This window comes from Drosophila albomicans, chromosome 2R, assembly GCF_009650485.2.
Source record: "Drosophila albomicans strain 15112-1751.03 chromosome 2R, ASM965048v2, whole genome shotgun sequence".
NCBI lineage: Eukaryota > Metazoa > Arthropoda > Insecta > Diptera > Drosophilidae > Drosophila > Drosophila albomicans.
Genome location: NC_047631.2, coordinates 11,101,721 through 11,124,257, shown reverse-complemented (window position 1 = coordinate 11,124,257; position 22,537 = coordinate 11,101,721). Strand labels below are relative to the sequence as shown.

At 38.8% G+C, this 22,537-nt stretch overlaps 1 protein-coding gene across 2 annotated transcripts in view; it reads left to right on the top strand.

The window, feature by feature from the left end:
• Nucleotides 1-22,537, top strand: part of LOC117573688 (acetylcholine receptor subunit alpha-like 1) — an 84,840-nt gene that overhangs the window by 43,471 nt on the left and 18,832 nt on the right. For both annotated transcript variants that reach the window (XM_052007989.1, XM_034257043.2), the window contains exons 3-9: nucleotides 1,490-1,699; nucleotides 7,353-7,397; nucleotides 10,035-10,144; nucleotides 15,773-15,953; nucleotides 19,485-19,945; nucleotides 20,002-20,213; nucleotides 21,562-21,869. In XM_052007989.1, the coding sequence (XP_051863949.1) occupies nucleotides 1,508-1,699; nucleotides 7,353-7,397; nucleotides 10,035-10,144; nucleotides 15,773-15,953; nucleotides 19,485-19,945; nucleotides 20,002-20,213; nucleotides 21,562-21,869 (1,509 nt within the window). In that variant the 5' untranslated portion in view covers nucleotides 1,490-1,507. The remainder of the gene's footprint in view (nucleotides 1-1,489; nucleotides 1,700-7,352; nucleotides 7,398-10,034; nucleotides 10,145-15,772; nucleotides 15,954-19,484; nucleotides 19,946-20,001; nucleotides 20,214-21,561; nucleotides 21,870-22,537) is intronic.

The following is a 22,537-nucleotide window of genomic DNA, read 5'->3' as shown; positions in this document are numbered from 1 at the left end:
TTCTCACTCCCTTTTGAACATTTTCACCATGCATAAAAAGTACGAGAAATAAAAGTAAAAAGTTAAGAGTTAACCACTGACTTAGTCTAATTAAATTATACTTACTATAATATTCAAATTGTGAATTTAATTAATGTTTATGTACAATATTTTATTATTGTAAAATTGAGCTGGTTATTATAACTTCAACGCCCTCTTTCTAGTGGCTGTTATCTTCAAAATTTGAATTCAAATCGAAATTAAAATGGGATTGACGAAACAATAGACACAATTTGCGTTTTATATTTACCTTTGTGTTTTATCTATTAATTCTATTAATGTGAATTGACTTTCACGTGAATAAATACAAATTGTTATTAAAAATAGTAAATATTAGCACAACAAATCTATTTAGCTTGCCATTGCATAACAATATCAGCTCTCAGTCAGGCAATTTTCTAATGGATTGTGTACACATGCAACACATAAGGATATCGACACACAATACGTATAAGAGAGACATAAAAAGAGGGCGACGAAGAAGAAAAGAAAAGAAAAGAAAGAGAGAATACATGTGTATTCCCAGAGTCGCATTGGCCAATTACTAGAATCAATAACAAACAAAGATAACAATTTCTACTATGTAATACAATATTTACGAGAATTATTATTACTTTCAAGAAATAACATTCCACCATTTATGCAGGCAAATTGTCATGGCAAATTGGTAAATCAAAAGCAGAAGCAAAAGCAAAAATGTTGCGCACTTTTGATAATTGGCCCATACAGAATACAGAGTCAAAAGGAAAACAGGGTACATCATGTACTTTCCTGGAATGTATAAAAGAAATAAGCATAATTGCTTGTTTGTGCTTAATGTAGCCTCTCACATTGCAACAGTTTGGCTTGTCAGCTGCTAGTATGAGTATGAATATGAGAATAATATAAAGTTTGCAGTAAAGCTAGGGACTAAAACTGTCTCTCTGAGTGGGTAATAGCACGATCTCAAAGTTGAGATTATGTCCCCGAACGTCTGAACAATAACAAAAATGCTAAGCGACATAAAGTGCATTTGGGCAGCAAAACACAGAAGGATGCAGGATGCAACTGGCAAAAGCATACGCAGATATTAAATGAAGACACGCACGCAGACACACACACACCTTGAAGCTGTAACACACACACATGCACATCTTGGACGTCTTGAGTGTTTGAGCCAAAGATTAAATGGTGTTTATGGCTGCTCCCAAGCAGTTCTCGTTGCGCATTTGGCGCTGTCTGCTGCTCAAATACTTTTGACACTTTTGCAAAATTTATGACTTGCAACGTTGCCACACATGCAGAATGTGAGAAAGATTTGGCAAATGCAAGAGAAAATTTAAATACATATACAAATAAAAGTTGACAAAAAGTATACATATGTTATGTGTTATACAAATGCAGTTGAAAATATTTTATATGCTCATGCAATTTCTGTTTGTGTTTCTTCTTTCGTGTTTTCCTTTAACAGGGTTGGACCTGGCCTAAGATGGGTAGCGTGCTATTCGCAGCTGTATTCATAGCATTACACTTTGCCACCGGCGGCCTGGCCAACCCAGATGCCAAGCGTCTGTACGACGATCTGCTGAGCAACTACAATCGACTCATACGACCCGTGGGCAATAACTCGGATCGTCTGACGGTCAAGATGGGACTGCGGCTGTCACAGTTAATCGATGTGGTAAGTACTCAAAATACATCTTCATTTATAATTTTGTAATTAATGTAAATATTCACACACAAGTTGTCCTCTCGCTCTATCTCTGTCGACATAATAATGATGATGGTATCCATTTGTGCTGTCATTTCTTTGACAACGCAGTCGCTCCACTGCTTATCAAATGACAATCAAACCAGATTAATTTGCAAAGCCAATACCCATCCAATCCAGTAGCTAGGTAGAGGCAAAATGGTATTTGTATAAGCCAGAGCAAAGCGTCAGCCGCGTAATTAATAACTGTTTACCAAGCGCTTAAAAACCAGTCGAACTAAGCCAGCTTCCTTCTCCACTTCTCCATTTCCCCTTGGCGTCCCAATTGTCCTTTGCAGATCATGATACTCAGCAGTGTTTGCATAATAAATCAATCGGCTTTGCGATTACATCGACTGATTATTGTTTTGTTGATTAACTTTTGCATTGGGAATGGTGACTACTGCTGTTGAAGTTGCAGTTCCAATTCCAATTCCAGTTGCAAGTGCAGTTTGAGTTCAATCAAGGCAACAAGAATTGGGCAATATATCAGAGAGAGAGACCAACTGTTCCTGGGTCAAATTGTGTACCCAAATGAAACTTCAATTGGTTGAGCAGGAGTCAAAAACAGCACAGCAGCAGCAGCAGCAACAGCAGTAACAGCAGGAGCAGACCAAGCAAATAGTCCGCAATCTTCTGGTCGGTTTGGATGCACATGACAACCGGAAATGGGGAAACCGGCTAACAGTTACGTGCTCTTGGCCACACAGTAGCTGAGCTGGGGAGCTGCTGAGCACCCTACTGCTTTTTGCCTCTTGCTTCCTGCTGACTTCGAATCCTTTTTTGCTGTTATAAATCACGCGCTAAGCACCAAGACCACTAAAAGGCATGCCAAGCAGCCAGTCAGCAGCAGCAGCAGTAGCAACAACAACCAACCATCATGGCAATGTACATTGGGTAACATTACAATCAATACTTGGACCAAATTCAATCTCCTCTCTACAGGAAAAGCAAATTTCCAAGAATCTTTTTATAAAGTTTTCCATTACAAGTCCCCGAGCTTTACACATTCCACACACAAGAGTGATACCCGACAACCATTTTGAAAACTTTAAAGTGCGTCAACTTTAACAAATTTTATTTTGAATTTATCAAAAAATAATTGAGGGTTACCTCCTGGAAATTTCACTCCAGATCGTATTGCCGAGTGCGCGAGCACTTTTATTAAAAATAAGAAAATATTCTAAGCTACAGAAAGTTTTCATTACTTTTTCGAGTAAAGTTGCTTATTAGATTCAATTTGTGTTTTGTCACACTGTGCGAGATCCAAGCACCATGCATCTGGCATAAGGTGCTTATAACGAAATTGCTTTTATATAAGTATATGTATATGTGTGTGCAGAGAGTGTGTGTGCTAGGACTCACACATAGTAATATTGCACATACGCCCTGTGCGCCTGGCTGCTAACTGGCTTGAAATATTCGCAGAATTTCTTTTATTGCACTCCACAGTCCACACTGGTCACCTTTTGTTGCCGTTGTTGTCGTTTTTTCTTTGCTGTTGCTGTGCTGCTGTGCGTTTTGCTTTTTGCCTTTCGACTTGCTTTGTTGCTGTAGTCGAATTGCACGTGTTGCCTTCTCTGCTTATTGGCATTCAATCGTTTGTAAATTCTATTGACTGAAATCACTGCCATTTTTTTCTCTCGACTCGCATGGAAAATTGCAATCAGAGAACAGCCACAGGAATAGGTCAAAACCAGCTGTGTATATCTTGGCAATGTGCGGGTGTTGTGTGTGTGTGCGTGTGTGTGTTTGTCCTAGAATTTTTAATTTTATATTTTCCTTCCATATTCGCTTAGCCTTGGCAACATGAGCAAGTAAGTAGTTTTAGTTGCAATTGCATAGCAACTGTTCACTCAGGTGAATTACGGCCAGCAATGCTACATGAGTCGAACATAAGCAGTCAATGAGAATCAGATACTATGGCAGGAATGCTAGCTTAGACCTTTAAATGTTAGGAGTTGCCAGGTTACATTGTAGAGGGAGGGAGAATGCTCAGACCCACATGCAAACTACAAACAGCAAAGTGCCTATGTGCTCATAAATTTGAAATGTTGAGGAAATTGCGAAATTTGTATCTATTTACAGTAGAGCAAGCTGAGAGGAGAAACTCTAATTAGGAAACTACAAGAGACATGGCTAACGTGCCTACTTAACATAATGCAGTAAAATGTACAAATTTTTATGAATAATGAAAATCTGAACTTGAAACAAACATGAAAATATTCGAGTTGTAATTAACTGTTTGGGAACTGTAAATAATAAAAAATGTAAGCTATTGAATGCATTCACTATTAGTAAATTAAAATTGCAGTCAACCGACGAAATATAATACATTACAAATTTGACAAAATTAAAGCGCAAAAAAAAAATATAAATTTCTAATACTCTCCGAAAGCTTATTTGTTTACTTCAATAATTAGAACAAAATCTTGTGATCGCCTTTTAAAGAAAGACTTAAAGGTAGCTTGGAAGCACAACGATCCCAGCAGCCATACGAAAAATTAAACTTACATAACAAATAACTATTCTAATGTATTGCTTGAATTGCATCGTTAAAATAATCCGACTTTTAATCTTAATTGTCGTTGTATTTCAGGCAAGACTCATTCGCATTCACACAGCTGAGAAACGTTTTTATAGATCTGGTTTGTTGCCTTTTCGGACGACTTTATTTACGCAGACAGGAAATTCGATTTAAATTGTAAACAAGACAGAGACGAGCTCTCTCACTTTCAGTACTGCAGGCGCAAAATGCAAATTCAGTTGCAGCTGGTAAAGCTTAAAGCTATGGCTTAAGCAATTTAAACAGTATATATCCTGCATCCTGTTCGGGGGTAATGCAACCGGGACATTCCTTTCCCCTTTCCCCTTTTCCCCCTCCGCCCGATGCCTCGCAGGATTGCCGCATTTGCCGTAGCTCTAAGTGTGAATAAGCAAGCAGCCGCAACATAGCAATAACAACTACACCAATTACATGGGAACAAACCCAGTTAGACAGGCTTTAGGTGTGAACCGACAAGGCAAGAAACTAGGGGCGTGGGGCACGATGCGCATGCGGCTTGCCCAGTAAGTACTATAGCAGGCGAGAGATGGCTAAGAGATTGCCAAGGAAGATGATGCTGCTTCTATTGCGGCTACTGCCACTGCCACTGCCACTGCTGCTCCTGTTGTGGCTGCAGCGGATGCCGCACATAAAGCATAAAGGATACGCGCAACGCTCTCGCCCCGCTTTCTCTGCTGTGTTGCCGTCGGCTGATGCTACTTCTACTGCTGATGCTATTTTATCTCTTCCTTATGCCGCTGTCTTTGTGCCTTGGTCTTGGGCTTTGTCGTTTTATTGCCGGTTTTCCGCGTCGCCCGCGCCTAATGACCTTTTAGACGCTCAGCCGTTGACTACCAACTGGCAACGGGCGACTGGCAACTGGCAACCGGCGACTGGGGACTATAGACTGTCGACTGTAGTCTGTAGACTGTGGCATGCCGCACTGAGCGGGTGATTAGTAGGTCGTCCTGACAGCAACTCACACACATACACACAGAGCAATCCTCCCGCATAAAATGTGCGTGCCAACCGCTGGCAAAATCTATTAACACTGCGTATCTCACCATATTGCGAGGGCTCCTCCCTCTCCTCGTCACCATAATCATCATCATCGTAATCATCATCTTCGTCAACGCTCGTGAAGTTATCTGTCGTGTCTCGGCGGAAAACGCGCTACGTCGCATCATTATCATTTTGTCGTTAATTACATTTTTCAACGCAATTTTATCGTTTTCTAATTTTTTTCCATTGCCCGCCGCCAACATATTTACGCTTAATGAGTTGGTTTGCCGTCTGCCACCTAAATAAATATGAAAGGGAAGCAGCAACAGCTTCAGCTACAGCAGCAGCCATAAATATAATGAAACCAACTGGCAAGCTGCTTGACATGAGCTCACTGCATGTAGGGAGATGGATTGGTTGGAGAGGCAGCGGCTCAGCAGACGGAGGAAGAGTGTCTGAATGGGAGACTGAGTGCTGTCGTGCGTGCATCTGTTAAGACACAAATTAGAGCACTTGCTTTGCATGTTGATGATATGCTTGAATTATTTGCAGTAAATTCTGAGAGAGCAAAAAAACCGTCTCATGAATTACTTGTTTCCTTTTTGCGTTTCAACTCGAATTAAAGAAATGAATGAGGGGAAAGGATTCCACACACACAGACACACACACACTCGCACACAAAAGACGCGTCGCAGCACGATATTGGCAAAAGGCCGCAGTGAATAAGAAGAAAGAGCGGATTTTATGCATAAACCCTTATCAGTTTAATCTTAGCATCTAGAGTTTCTCTCACTAATTATGTAACTTGAGGCTGTGTGTGTGAGTGTTTGTCGATGGGATGGATGGAAGTTCTTGTGGTATATATGGATATCTTGTGATTCCACTTCATCTAATGCTCGAAATGGCACTGCCTGGTTTTATAGTTGAGCTAACTTTTAATCCACTTCGCGGCTTACCACGACGGTGCTTAAACTTTATGCTTGTTTAGCTGCTCTTAACTTTAATTGCATCAACTGTTCTTCGGTTCGACTCTAATCTCGTTTGCTCTGCCTCTCTCTCTCTCTCTTTTTCTAGATTTATCTGTCTGTCTCTGTTCCCTTGCTATGCTACATAAATTGATTAAAACTCAATGATGCTTTAAGAAAACTCTGACGCTCTCCCTCTTACTCCCTCTCTTTCTCTCTTTGTGTATCTGCTTGCTTATTTTTGTTGCCAACACTCGAAACTAACCAGCTGCAGCACCATTTAACCCAGGACATGCCATGGGCAACCACTTGACAACCGACAAACCACATTCCCTTCACTCCTTACTACTCAGGACTTACTCTTCAATCGCAGTTTCTCCCCTTTTCATTCAACTTGGCAAATTTGAAATGCATTTGTTAACCGACACCAGAGAAGCAGCTTAGTTCTTTACTGCACTAAAAAAACATTCGCTCGTCGCAACTATTTTCAATTTTATGGTCCCCACTCAATGCTCAAGTTGTGACAGAGTTGCTAAGAGAACCAAACATCCCCTTCCGCAATCCCCCTTTAGCGGTCTTTCACAATAATCACGTTGACCAGGCGACACTTCAAATCCGTAAAGGTTAACCGAATACTGAAATTCAATTTGTTCCATTCTATTAGACAGTTTCCATTATTCGTTGAAGACTAGTCTAATATAAAATTCACAGTAGTTTGAACAATCAAACCATGAATTTTTCGCTGAAAATATTTACAGCAATAAATATTGTTTTAATACTCGTATCCATCCTCTTTTCTTAAAAGATTCCCGGTGAAGTTTCCCTAGAATTATATTTTTCAAGATTATTTCATTGTGCTATAAATTATTGTAATATTTAAATTCTTCGTAAATCAATATTAATCAATATTATATACAAATTAAATACTCAGGTTTTCATTCGCTTTTATTTTTACTGGGTATCAATTAGTTTATCCTTTCAACTCTCAATGGACATTTCATTGGCAATTGCTGATTGAATTTTTGTTTGAATACATAACTAACAGTGTTTTTCCATTTTTTTTTCATTGCAGAATTTAAAAAATCAAATTATGACAACCAATGTGTGGGTGGAGCAGGTGAGTTCAAACACTTTTCCACAATTTTTTTTCACGACGTTTTAAGCTATTTGTGGATCTTTTGCGATTTGGACGCTGGTGCTGCCAATCTTCTTATCGTTTCCATGAAACATGAATTTGCCATTTGCACGCATCGTTGCAGTCAGCGAGCAAATGCAAAATAATTTTTCTAGCCAACTCCCATTCCTGCATTCACATAATTCCAATTTGTGACCAACACTTGGTTGGCTTTTTTTTCAATTTTGTTTTTTGGGATTGAAAGCTTTGGCTTGGACTCGGACAAGTGGCATGCCACTCCACTGGTCACTTCGCGTCGCTGGTTGCAGCTACTCGTATATGTGCATTCGCTTTGCACTAATGCCTCGGGCAGTTGAGCACACAACAACAACAATGAAGGGAATAACTTTATATATATACACATATATATACAAATATATATACATCTATTGTCTGAGTTGGAACTTTTTTTTTTGGGCGATCAGCTTTTAGGCACTTGAATTGAGAAGCTTTAAAGTTTTGCATAAAATATGCACACAAATCCTTTGCACAAATTGCAGTCAATGGCCAATGGCGCCCTCGCCTCCACGCTCCATTTAAAGCTTATGCTAAGTTTATGGTTACCCAATTGACAAAACAAAAGCCAATCCCCGAAATTACATATAAATTATGCATCGCATCTGCGTTTCTGTTTGTGTTTGAATACCAAAAATGTGCTTGGACATGTCGACAAATATAATTTGAGCTCTTTACAAATGTTAATCGCGTTTATTCCCGCAAACGCTTTCTCGTGAATATCGCTATTGTAATTATCTATACTGATGGAATCGAATGCTTATAATCTACTTACTTATTTATGAAAAGACTTGTATTCCGTTCTGCAATTTGCTGAAATTAAATATGTAAATAACCTTTTTAAGTCTAGCTCCAAATTATTAATTTTCATAAATTAAAATGATCTAAATCATAACAAATGTATAACGCAAAAATTAAACTTTTAATTATGACCAAAATAAATTCCGGAACCAGCCCATTTAATTTTATTATTTGTTGCCGCTGTTGACGCTGTTGCAGTTTGTTTGTTTGTTTGATCGCAGTTGCGTGTAACGCTCATAAATATGCAACATTATGTCCATAAAGCCACAAATGCGTGCACCCGCATATTCATAAATGCTTCTGTGTATTTGTGTGAATATTCGTGGGCTGTTTTCATTGTTATCCCGATGCCAATGTGTGGCATCGGCAACCGCATTTAAATTTGTAATAGTTTTCATAGACAACCAGATAAGTGTTAAAATAAAATTCTGTTACCTCTTCAGTTCTGGAATGAACTATTGAAAATACTTAAATATTTTTGTGCTTATCATATTAAACTGTTTTTCAGATTCATACAATGAACAATTATGGTAGGAATTTTAAAGTAATTGCTTGACCACACCGAAAGCAAATTAAATATTTGAATGACACATTCATTGTTTCAACTCATGAATTTCAACAAATTATGCTTAAATAAATAAAATGTTTATTCACTTTGTACATATATAACTTAAAGGTTAAAAATAATACTCGCTTTAAATATATCAGACACCCATGAGCGGTAATTTGTTGTTTTTATTGAGAATTTCATGCATGACCAACATTTATATACAGCATTTTTCGAGTGCTGCCTTAATCCCATTTGAATTGCAATGCGAAGCAGAAAACAACACCCAAATGGCATTCACAATACATTTTACATAAATAGTGTGGCAATCAACATAATTACAATTTTATATATCGCCCTCGCTTGAGAGTTTGGCCGACTACTAAGATACTCTTTAAAAAATGACTTAAAAATATATTAAAGAAATATAGTTATAAATGAGCTTATTAAAGACTTCATTAAATTTTAATTTTCTAGAATATTGTTTAACAATTTAATTCATTTCACATAAAAAGTGAAAGAAAGCCTTATTAAATAACAAAAAGGAATAATTGTCTAACCGAAAAGTACAAAAACTTAACAATTTAAAGAACATCAATAAGGCCAAAATTTGTTTTATTGATTAATTTTGGGGTTTTTGATAAAAGGGTCGCTTAGTAACGAGACTAATTAAATCAACCACATTATTATTATTGTTTTTGTGCTGTGTTAGGCTTGAACCCTTTCGATTTGCTCGATCCCTGTGGTCCCCGTAGCTGTAAATACTCTTCTGCCCGATGGGCAGGAAAAAGGATAATAAGAAGCAGAGCAAACAGTTGCGTCGCATGCAGCATCGCAATTCTATTATGAAAATTTAATTTAACGCCAACAGCTTAGCGACCAATAAATTAATGCATAATTAATGGAACGCAATTGGAACATTAACTGCAATAACAACAACAAAGGCCATAAGCAATCCAAATATACACACAAACATATAGAGTCCACGAGTATATTGAATGTTTGTATATATGTATATAGTCCGGACACCACAAATTCAATTCAACTTTCATCTATATGCAAATTATCTAACGAAGTGATTCTACCAAGCGACTAATTCAAATGGCAATTTCATTTTCCCCATAAATTATTGCATTTAGCATAACAATATTTATTATTCGATACTTTACAGTTATATGCTTTGCACTAAACTTAATATGTATATTTTATTTAAACAGGAATGGAACGACTACAAATTGAAATGGAATCCTGACGATTATGGTGGTGTTGATACACTGCATGTGCCCTCTGAGCACATATGGCTGCCGGATATTGTGCTGTATAACAAGTAAGTTTTGTGCTAATTTTCATACAACTTAAACCGAAACGATTATGATACGGCAAAAAATGAGCGTAAGCTCTTTTAGGGGGCCTTTGGCGCCTGGAGCCATTTACATAATTGCCCAATGGGCGCGACGGGCGTATAAATCAAAGCACAGAGTTACACTGGCAATTTATCAGCCGATGATTAACGTATTTTTATTTCAATGTAACATAGGAACATGGAAACTGGCCAAGGGTTCAGTTCAGCAATAGAAGTAAAAAGGGAGCAGCATACAGGAAGCAAAAGGGACTGGCAGGCCTTTATGCTCCAGTCTCAGCATAAAACGGCTGCCAACTCGTCTGCCGTCTCAAATTGGACGTTTTGTTTTGCTATGCTCGCTGTAATTATTATAATTTGCCTTGTGTCGTATTTCACTCTTGGAGTGAAGCCAGCCAAAGAAAGTGGCATAGTGGTTTAAGTGGGAGAGGTATAGAAATGGAAATTATCCAAGGAAAAAGAACTCATAGCGTTCTTAATGATATAAAGGAACCGGTTCCGTCTTTTTCAAGGAACCCACACAACAGAATCTAATTTACGCACGTACCAAAACAATAGCATCCTTGTAGGATGTCTACAAAATTAATTTGATTGGCGCACCAAACTATGCAGAGTTTCATTTTCAAAATGAAAATACAAATTTACGATTGATAATGGATTTTACTCGCAATATTTCACATTGATGCCACTGTGCCACTTGCTTTTGCTTTGGCCAACACTTGACTTTAGTGCCTACAACACCAGCAAAGGACGTCGCTCCTTTGGCAGATCGGCTTACGCGCTTTATGTGCCGTATTGGGTTTTCTTTTTTTTTTCTCCTTTTTTTTGACTGAGCTTGGCTGGGCTTGTCTTGGCTGGCTGTTTGTTGTCTCGGTTTTACCAACTATTCTCATAGCATACTTTTGGGGTGTATATGTGTATGTATGTATGTATACGAGTGTGTGTGTGTGTGCGCTTTGGCAGAGTCATAAAAACTCGTAATTTATTGCTTGGAAAAAGCTTAAATTTCATTTGCCAACAACGGCAAAAGCATTGTCGTTGTTGTGCGTAACTATGGCAACTCCATGGTACTTACAATGACACACATACTGTACAATACTCACACACACACACACACACATGCACAGACACATAGATACACACTGAGAAATGCGAACGCAATGCGTGTTATATGGCCGCCATTGTCGTTGGCTGTCACAGTCGCCGCGCCATCGTGGTCGCTTTTTAAACTGCAAATAATTTGTAGAGGCTATAATGAAGCAATGCTCGGCATAGTCGTCCTTCCTCTTCACGTCTACATCCACATCCACAAGCACATCTCAGCTCCAATGCCTCTTTCAGTCCGTCGCATAAAATTGAACTTGAAGTGCCTTTTGTTCGCCTCGAACACTTGTAGTTAATTGTGTTTGGTCAAAATAAATTGCCTTTGTAAAGTCCATTTAACTTAGTGTCCACATAAGGATTGAGAGATTGTCCTTTGATAGACTTTCCCTTAAACCAAGCAATAAAATCTTTAAGCATTCAACGAGATTTGCTCATAAAACTCATAAAAAAATAAAACGAAGATACAAACTCATTTTTCTTAGGATATTTTTTGACAGAAATTGGTTTTATGTGCTGTTAAAAATTTCGTGATTTTATTTCAAACCTATTCAAATATGTATTGATTTTAAAAATGCTTTTTACAACCTTATCAAATAGTTATACAGTCATGGAAATACTTGATCAATTTTATAAGGGAAATATTTATTTTTGGAAAAATGCTATATTTGCTTTTAACGTATGACGAATTGCCGCAGCTATAGGCTGTGTTCACACAGATATCTTGAAAACAAATACACCAAAAGCGCAAACGCAGCAGCGCAGTGAAATGCGTTTAATTTGCGAACTGGGTCCAAAAACGCGCAATATTTTATGCCGCATTTTTTTGCCGGGCTTTGCGAAGACAAACGCACAAGAGCCATTCGGCATCCACTTGCAAACACACAAATAAATAAACGCACACGCAGGCACATACATAGAACAAGGGCGGGAGGGAGAATGCTTGCAGTTGAAATTACGCCCATTTGTATGCAATGAAAAATGTTTAATTGCCTGCTAAACGTGGAATAACTAACAAATAGTTGGCCAGCCCCCGTTGTAAATGCGCAACAAAACAACAACATAGCCTGAAATACCTGCCAGGCCATCATGTTAGTCCAGAAAATAGAAAATAATGCCCTAGCCATGTTGGCGATGGTTTCCATTCCCATTTCCATTGCTGTAGCCGTTGCCGTTAGCGGCCTTCGAAACAAGCGTCAAAAGTTTTAATTTATTGGCCATGGCAGGCGCTTGTTGCCGCCGTTGTTGTTTTTGTTGTTGTTTTTGCTCCAATTGTTTGCGGCTCGCCTGCATATCGAAAGCATTTTCATTTGCCGCGTTTGTCAATTTCGAATTGCAGTGTAGCAATTTTGTACATTTGCAAATTGTCAGCAATTTGGCTCCTAAGAGAGAGATCTGTCTCTATATGCACTGCTGACCAAGCATAATTAGCCTTGTGTTTTTGATGTGCCTCTCATTAAATACGCATCGAAACCGAAACAAAGTAAGTTGTGGAGGGGGACCAAACACATCTCCCACTTTCTCTCACCCTCTGCGAATGTGTAGCGTAAGTTTGTGCAAACAGCAGCTACAATAAATAACCACTGCTATTAGCTATAGGCAGACAATTTTGGGTCCCAGCTTGCCAGCCTGCTGTCTGCCTTGAAAGCAACGGCAGAGACAACGACGAGCAATAGCAGTGAAAGGCAATGGCAGTGGCAGAGACGGCAACTGTGTTTATATTTGTGAAAGCCGCTTAATTCCAGCAATTAATTTTCATGTTGATCCAAGAAATTAAAATCGCACTCGAGCAGCGTCAATGACGTCGTCCATCGTCTGGCAACAGCATTCGTTGGGCTCTGTTTCTATACCCTGCAGACGAATCGAAGGATTTGCTATATTTGTTTACATTATCAAAGCTAATGTTGCTCATTCACTTTACATAATTATACTACAGAATATTGTCATTGCGAACACAGAGATTTAGGTATTTCCTATAATAATTGTAAAGGCAATAAGAGCACTGACTATTAGCATCCAAATTTCATTTATATAAAAGGTTTAATTTCATTTGTGCAGGGTATAACGCAGTCGATTTGCTTAGTTGATGCTTCCGTTTTTGTACAATTTTTTCCATGCCATTCTGTGCTTGTTTAAGGTTGCGGCGTGGAATTGATTGCAATTGAAACTGTTTCTCTTGAATTGCCGCACATAATGGCTTCTATTATGGGCTATATTTGGAAGCTTTTCATAGAATAAACACATCTAAAGCCTATCTTTGTTGTCAGAAACACGTATGTGAATTGTTCCGCAACTAAAATTAGCATCAATTCTATGAATCCTTTGTTCTTCTAGAGAGGATATGGAAATAAAGTTTCTTTTAATTTTGCTTTCACTTTTAATAACTTTAGTGCAATAATTCGCGCAACTGCAACGAAATGTAATGGTTTTGTTTTCGCTGGATCAACCAAAATTACTGAACTAATTAAAAATACATTTTAGCCTCTAATTACAAATTCATTTTAAAATACGAAAAATTGCTGCTAATGTTGTTTTAGCCGTGCACGCCCATGGCCAATAGCTGAGCCCCACCAACGCCATCGTCATAGACCCACTGCCCCATCACAATTGCCACGCCCGCGTTGTCCATTAGCAGGCATGTCCTTAGGCCATAGATGAGGCAAGGCAAGCCACGACATAGCCAATGCCAAAGCCAAAGCCAACGCCAAAGCCATAGTCATAGTCATAGCCATACATACTCGCACACTAAATCCAAATCCAAATCCAACGGCAAAGCATTTTAAAATGTTATTACAAAAACAACAGGAACAGCAATGGAAACAGCGGCAACAATGATGGCGCTAGCGAGCAGCAAGCCATTAATAGCTAAAAACCATTTAAAATGGCCGACGGCGCTGCAAAAAAAGCACAGCACAGAGTTTGAGAGCGAACAGCAGCGAGTGGAGCGCAGAGACAAAGCTGTGAGAGAAAACAAAAACCAAAAAAAAAAAATACGACGAAGAGAAAAAAGTTTAGAACCAAACCGAAAAACCAAAACCACGCCTGGGGGTCACCGCAATTGCAGCCATTATCTTCACGGCGATGCGGTGACAAACACACACACAGAGTGCTCTCTTAAAGCGAAGCAGGGAGAGAGAGAGAGAGAGGCAGGCACATACAATATACCCAGTGGACAACGCGGCGTATGAGTGTCAGCCTCATGGTGGTCGTCGCCCGACGCCGCCGGCGCCAGCTGCGACTATCAGCGCGTTAATCTGAGCGCCACACGGAGAACCATCGCCATCGCCATTTTTGTATCTCGCCACGCTCCAAAGTTGAATCTAAAAGCCGAACCGAAGCGAGCCGAGGACGCAGCCAATCCGCAAAACTTTCTTGCTGGCTTTTTTGCTGTAACTCACACACACACACAGGGCCACCGCCATCGCCACAGCTTTCAGTGCGCCATTTCTATTTTTATAAATCTAATGAAAGATAATGAAATTTTATTTCATTTCTTTTGATTTCGACGCAGTTGTCGTCAGCTTGAATCTGAAAACTAAAGCAGTTGAAAAAGAATCATAGATACGACTGGGGCGATGACTCCGACTCCGAATACGACTGTGACTATGTTTTTGTCTTTGTATGCCAGAGACTGGAAGCTGCCTCGGTAATACACAATAATAGAATTAAAGTGGCTGTGGCAGGCCAGCCCAACGCCCTGCGTCCTGCACCATGCGCCCGCTGGCCCCGAGTTAGGGGCGGGGCGGGTGCCTTTTGGGTTCACAAAGTTCAGCTGATAATAAAGTTGTCAACAACATTCATTTAATTAAAGAAAACAAAGCCATAGTCGCAGCACTTTGGGAATAGAAATACTTGTATGTATATACGCATATATAGGCATGAGAACTCCCGAAATGTCGGCTGGCAGAGCCAAGGGGATAAGGGGGTGTTGAAGGCAGCCAAATCCAAAAACAAACGCAGCCACTGTCTACCGCAATGTAATGCCAGCGCTGAGATTTATGGTGTTAAGTTAATATGGCCGCCGGAAATGGTAATGTGGTGCCTCTGACTGTTTAAGTAGTGAATCTCGATCTACTATGTTTATGTCTCCTGAGTGTGCCTGCGGTTTTTGAGCTTCTTTTCCCAATGTTTTAATTCGTAAAAAGCTTTTCTATATGGCCAGTGTGAAATGCGCTTTAAAGGCTATTTATGTGATAGTATACCGGATGTCATAGCTTCATTCACAGAAAAAGCAATTGAGTGAATTTAGATTGGTTGCAATATGTTTCCTTTTATTTACGATAAAATGTCCTACACAATAAATTGTGTGAATACATGAAAATACAAATATATATGATTTTATTAACGTTTATTTTGCCTTTTCATTGTTGTGCTTTAAATTTTAGTATTTATATTTTATTTGAAAATATTTTTCATTTCAACCTACAACACCCTAAATCTAAATTTTAAAATTAGCAAAATTCTAATGAAAAATTGTATGTTTAATCCTTGCAGCGCCGATGGCAACTATGAAGTGACAATAATGACTAAAGCAATTCTACACCACACGGGCAAAGTCGTTTGGAAGCCACCCGCCATTTATAAATCGTTTTGCGAAATTGATGTCGAATATTTTCCATTCGATGAGCAGACATGTTTCATGAAGTTCGGCTCATGGACATACGATGGTTACATGGTAAGTCAAAGGAAGAGTACTCACAATATATCCTAAGTATACGGGTACCAGTATATAGTACAACACATACACTCAGTGATCCTGAAGCTGGCTGTCAATCAAAGCAGACTGGCAGAGCTCAGATGTAAGCCATCCATCAATACACAAGTGCCGTGAGATGTAGCTCTGGTCGTGGCTTTGGCTCTGGCTCTGATTGACTGACTGCTAATCAAACGCTAATCAAACGTTTAAGTCGATTATAAAAGCATTAAATCGGTAAATTCAACGGCAGTTGGTGGGCGTGGCAATGGATTACATGCGTATCCGTATATGTATGTGTCAGGGAACGATGAAACGACTTTTTAAACATGTTTTACGAAAAGCAAAAAAAGGAACTCTTCGGCTGCGATTGTGAGTCGACTGCCTTTGTGTGTTGTTCACAATTGAAGCGTTGACCTTGAAAATGGGGCAAAAAACAAAAACTCACTCTCTGACAATTGATTATTCGCTTCGCTTTTTTATTATTCCCTTTTGCAGTGTGGGCCATAAAGGTTCCTCAAGGGGCGTGGCACTCACTTGAGGTTGCCGCCATTGCTGGCCTCATACATATAGCTGTTATATATTTATTTCAATACTGTTGTTAATGTTTATTGTGTTTGTGTACACTTGACACGTTTCGTTCGTTGGCATGTGATAAATCACAAGACCCTCTCTACCATATCCACACGTTCACACACACACACTCACACTCGCAGAGAGTCGCGCACACGCACACATGCAGCTGGCACAGCTGTGTGCGTGTGCGTAGAGGAGATAACAACCAGCAGCTGCGTTTAATGAACCAGCCACGCCTTTGAAAACTTTTGGGGACTCGTTTGTCAAACGAAGCAGCAGCTACGACAAACTGCAGAATGTCACAAAAACAACAACCTAGAATTGCGCCATTAACTAAACCGAATAGGCCATACACTTATCCCAAAATCCCTAAAGAATGTAGAGAAAAATGGTAAAAGTAATGCCAGAGCTTGTTTTTTTTTAAAAATATCACTTATTTAAGAACCAAAATCTTACGATATTGAATATTTAACATAAATTATTATTGTTTAGTTTCTTTAATCGAATAACATCTATTAATTTAAAATGTTCTCTAAACTATTACTAATAGGGTTCATTCTAAAAACATAAGGAAAGCTAGATCCACACTAACCAAATCGCATTAATTAGCTGAACTCTTAAGAGCGCTTAATAAACCTATTTCATTAGCCCAACATCTATATTAGTAGTAGAAAATATGCACTTGCAATTACTACTTATTGTGATTTTATGAACTGGAACAAGTTCACACAAATCAAATTCCAGTTCCTATTTAGATTCATTGTCGGTAATAACTTTTATTTGATCTTGTGCAAGATTCAAGTTTATTGGCCAAGTTATAGTACTCGCAGCCGGTTGGCTATAAATAGCTTGTGTTGTAAAACTGTTGCGCCGCATAACGGCCGCTAGGTGGCGCTGTGTTCATTACGCAAAAAGACAAGCGACAAGCCAACAAAATGACAGCACATTTTTACCATTTACTTATAGAATACATATAATTTTTCTTTTTTTTTCTTGTGTTGTTGTGTTGTTCTCTTTCGTTTTTCCTTTTGCCAAATAAGGCGAATTCACGCATCGGAAGCTTCAACATGCTTCATTGACTTTAACTTGATACACACGTACATACAACAAATAAGAATAAGAGAGAACGAGAGACCGAGAGAAAGGGCGAGTGAGAGAGAGAGAGAAAGAAAGAGATGCTTGCAATGAGGAAGAAGAATTCATTCATCCTTCCTTCCTTGTGGCCATATATAACAATTGTTGCCGGTTGATTTCGTCGCTTATTCCGAACTCTGCTTGTGCCAATTTACAGCATCAGCGTAAATTTATTACGAGGTATTAATGATATTACCAGAACTTGGAACCGGGTACCGCAGGGTCTCCTCTCTTAATGAATGGGAATGTAATTTAAAATTGTGTTTTATTTTTAAGTAAAGCAAATTGATTTCATTCAACTCGCAGCACTCGAATGTGAGCAATTGGTAAATAAACTGAAAATAAGATTGTCAAATAGACCCAACGCAAAGGACAGATGATATGCTATAAATGGAACGTGTCTTTCCATTAATCAGACGAAAACCATAAGCAATCACAGATCATGAACATTTTCTCATTTAAAGAAGTTTCGTTCATAAGTAAAACGGTAAAAAGAATGAGAAAGAAGCCTCGAAATAAATGAATCGACGCCAATAACAAGCGGAAGAACAAGCAAATAAACTGAAACGTAATGAAATGAATGGTAAAACGTAAATGTCATTTACGTTTAAGGCAGCACGTGAGTGAAACTTATCACAGCAGCTGCCATCTCAATTTTTATTCGCATTTCCAAATACAGAGTTGAGGGAATCGAGTCGCGAGCATCGACTGCGAGACAATCGCAATTCGTTGCGCAATTGACGATTGTCAAAAATTTGTCAAAAATACATGAGTTCGAGTACGTTTTACTATCATCAGTGCACAGCACTGGGAACAGCAGCAGCAGCTACAGAAGCAATAGTAATAGCAACTACAACATCAACAGCATCCACATCAACATCAGTAAGGAAAATCAGCATCAGCTTTGATTTGCCGCTGAAAATTCATTGCGCCGGCTGTTTGACGAGACTGAAGCGACACTTGAAATTTCCCTCAAGTTCGTTACGTGTTCTTATTGCTGCTGTCGTTGCTGCTGTTGATGTTGTTGTTGCTGCTGGTGTAGACGCTTCCCTCTGTTGGGTGGAAAATGAGGCAACAAATCACCATTAATGGCAATACAATCGCACAGGTGTTGCATTGTCAAGAATTTGATCCGTAAATCAAAATCTGCTAAAACAAAAGTGGGAGAAAAACGTTTGCGAAATATTCTTAATGCGACTATTATTTAATATTAATATTTATTGTTATGAAAACAATGCAATCAAATTTGTTGTTCATTTGTAGAAATCTATCATTATTTGTATAAATCCAGTATTCTGTTAATAATTACAGCAAGAGCTATTTATTTCTGGGATGAAATTTAGTACTGCTCTTGCAATTTTATATTTAGGTGAAAAGAATTAAAATAATTTATTCAACAAATTTCACACATGTAGGAACACATAATTATACGAAGAATTGTTTATCTTGCATTGGTGTAGCAACAAAATAAATTATTTAACAAACTGCAAAGTTTAAGGAATCTTTATATGTTGTTATTTCAAAAATGAAACCGATCTTGCAAAATCATAAATTTGTGAACAAAATTGAAATGAATAATTAAGGAAATGTTACACTTTAAGATAAAATAAATTTCGATCAATTTTAAAACAATTGTTTATTTATTAAATAAAATTACTCTTGCAGTATTGTTAATTTGTGAAAAGAATTAGGACAAATTATGCCAAGAATTCCAAATTTTAAGAAAGAAACGTTTTCCTATAAAAATTCGTACTTCAAATTCAATTCATTCATACTTTAATTTTGATCTTTTAATTTTTCCAGGTTGACTTGCGGCATCTGAAGCAAACTGCAGACTCGGACAACATCGAGGTGGGCATCGATCTGCAGGATTATTATATATCCGTCGAGTGGGATATTATGCGAGTGCCCGCAGTGCGAAACGAAAAGTTCTACAGCTGCTGTGAAGAACCGTATCTGGACATTGTGTTCAATCTGACGCTTAGGCGAAAGACGCTCTTCTACACGGTCAATCTGATCATACCCTGTGTGGGCATATCGTTCCTCTCCGTGCTTGTCTTCTATCTACCCAGTGATTCCGGCGAGAAGATCTCACTTTGTATCAGTATTTTGCTATCGTTGACTGTGTTTTTTCTGCTGCTCGCCGAAATTATTCCGCCGACATCGCTGACAGTGCCGCTGCTGGGGAAATATCTCCTCTTTACTATGATGCTCGTCACGCTGTCGGTTGTGGTAACCATTGCGGTGCTCAATGTTAACTTTAGGTAAGTTCCCGTTAAAATTTTAAGAAGCTTTCCACTAAGTATTAACTTACTTGCAGATCGCCAGTGACGCATCGCATGGCGCCTTGGGTGCAACGTGTCTTCATACAAATCCTGCCGAAGCTGCTCTGCATAGAGCGGCCCAAAAAGGAGGATCCCGAAGAGGATCAGCCGCCCGAGGTGCTGACGGATGTCTTTCATTTGCCGCCGGACGTCGACAAATTTGTCAACTACGACACAAAACGTTTCAGCGGTGACTATGGCATACCAGGTAAATCACTTTTCCTTTTCCTCCAACCCTCTCTCTATTGTAAGCAGTCCAGAACAATTGTAAAACGTCTTGGGCATGTTCGCAATTCTATACTATATACAAATACAATATTCAGTAGTCGTCTTTGCAGAGCAGGCAAAGTTTCTATACTTGCCGCTGCGTTATACACAACTTTTTGTTGTTCACAAACTTTTTGCATTGCTTTTCTTAGTTGCAGTTGCCTTCGTAGTTGCTAGTTGTAGGTGCTGCCATTGTTGGTGCTCGGAAATTTATGCTTGTTTTTTAGTGAATTCAGCAGGCGCATTAAGTGTGTAGACTTGCACTAACTTACAAGCCGTCCAAGTTTAGTTCTATTTCGTTTTAAATATGCGCAAATACATTGAAATTATATGCACTTAGTTGTAAAGGCTTTCCACCCGCTTTACACCGTTTGCCTCGTCTCGAGCAGTGCAAATAATTTATGACAATTAAAGAGAAACTCTACAAAAGCTAAGATGCTAAGTTGCAACAACTTGCAGAGAAAGAATTATGCGATTTCGAAATTGCTTTTGTATCGTTTTGTCACTGTCGTCGAGCTCATTAAAAGAAATGAACAGAAAATAAGTATGACCATGGATGAGGAACGAAGAGAACACATATTTGAATGTGAATAAAGGATCATTCTTTTCGGTATCAAATGGCCCTTAAATATCCATAAAGCCACAGTGCCTTGGTTTGTCAGTTCATTTGATGCTGTCCCTTAAATACTAAGCATACGACACGTAAAACCACTCAGAGAAAAACGCAATTCAATTGGCGTCACCCACAATAGGAAAGTTGCAGCCATTTGGTGACTACTTTTCGCTGTCTGAAATTCCAACTGGCTTCCAAATTAATGATTATTTTTTCCAACCTCTTTTTCTGTTTCTGGCATCGTCTGTCCACAGTTGGGACAAGGAAAGAGAGTGCAAAATGAAAGCCAAAGAAAATGCTAGCCGAATAAATACAAAAATAAGTAGAATGAAGCAAACTATTTACTGAGTTTCTTTATTGTTTCTGTTCCTATTGCTGTTGCTGTTGCCACTGAGTAGCCTTTTGTCCTAAGTGTCCTGCGGGACATTGCGCCAACAGAGAAGAGTTACAAATTGCATTTGGCCATAAAAACTAGGAAATATATATATATATATATATATATATATATATATATATATATATATATATATATATATATATATATATGTATATATATATATTCTTATGTATATATAGAAGAAAATATCTGCAAAATAGCTACTAATTTGATTTACCTAATGGCATTATATCGCCTTCTTCCTTAACCATTTCTTTTACTTTCTTATTTAATTTCTAGTTCTACCCGCCTCGCATCGCTTCGACTTGGCGGCAGCGGGCGGTATAGCCGCCCATTGCTTTGGTGATCCACCTCTGCCCTCCTCTCTGCCACTGCCAGGCGCTGACGATGATCTATTTAGTCCATCTGGTCTTAATGGCGACATCAGTCCCGGCTGTTGTCCAGCTGCCGCGGCCGCTGCAGCTGCTGCCGCCGCCGCCGATCTCAGTCCCACATTTGAGAGGCCCTATGCCAGGGAAATGGAGAAGACCATCGAGGGCTCTCGCTTCATAGCGCAGCATGTGAAAAACAAAGATAAATTCGAAAGTGTAAGTATACTAAAAGTATTTTATTTTTAAAGTGATTTTTAGTTAGTATATGATTTCTTATCATATCATATATTCACACCGCAAAGAGAAGAGATAAATAGTGCTCCCAGATATTTAAATTAGGGATGATTTTTGATCGACGATGTTTCATCGTTTACATTAGATATGTAATATCGCATATCGTACTACACGATAAAAATTCAGACTGGACTAGAGAAATTTATAAAGCTGTTAACTTAACTCAACTCGATTTAAACTCTGAGGTTATCAAGCACGAATTCGTCCAATAAAATCATTTCCTCGGAAAACATTATTCAATGTATGCATTTTGGCATGCAGTGCCATGGTTATTCGCCAACCAGTTAGCCAGCCTGAAACTCGACTGCATGACGAGGTCGCGATATGTTTACAGCCCGCATTAGCCAAGGTTTTTAGGGGAAATGTGCAGAAGTAGCTTCAATCACGGTGCTTTCTCTAATCAAAAATTGCCAAAAGGGGATGATCCGGGGGACGGTCGGTCATAGGAGCAACCGTTTCGTTGAGTTGGTTGAGTTGAATTCGAGCTGAGTGATTGAGTTGTTTGTGCAATCGGAAAGCGCAATTCCGGATTCAGAGTGCAAGTTTGCAATCATTTGTGGCCACAGTCTGGCATTGCCCAGCATCAACAT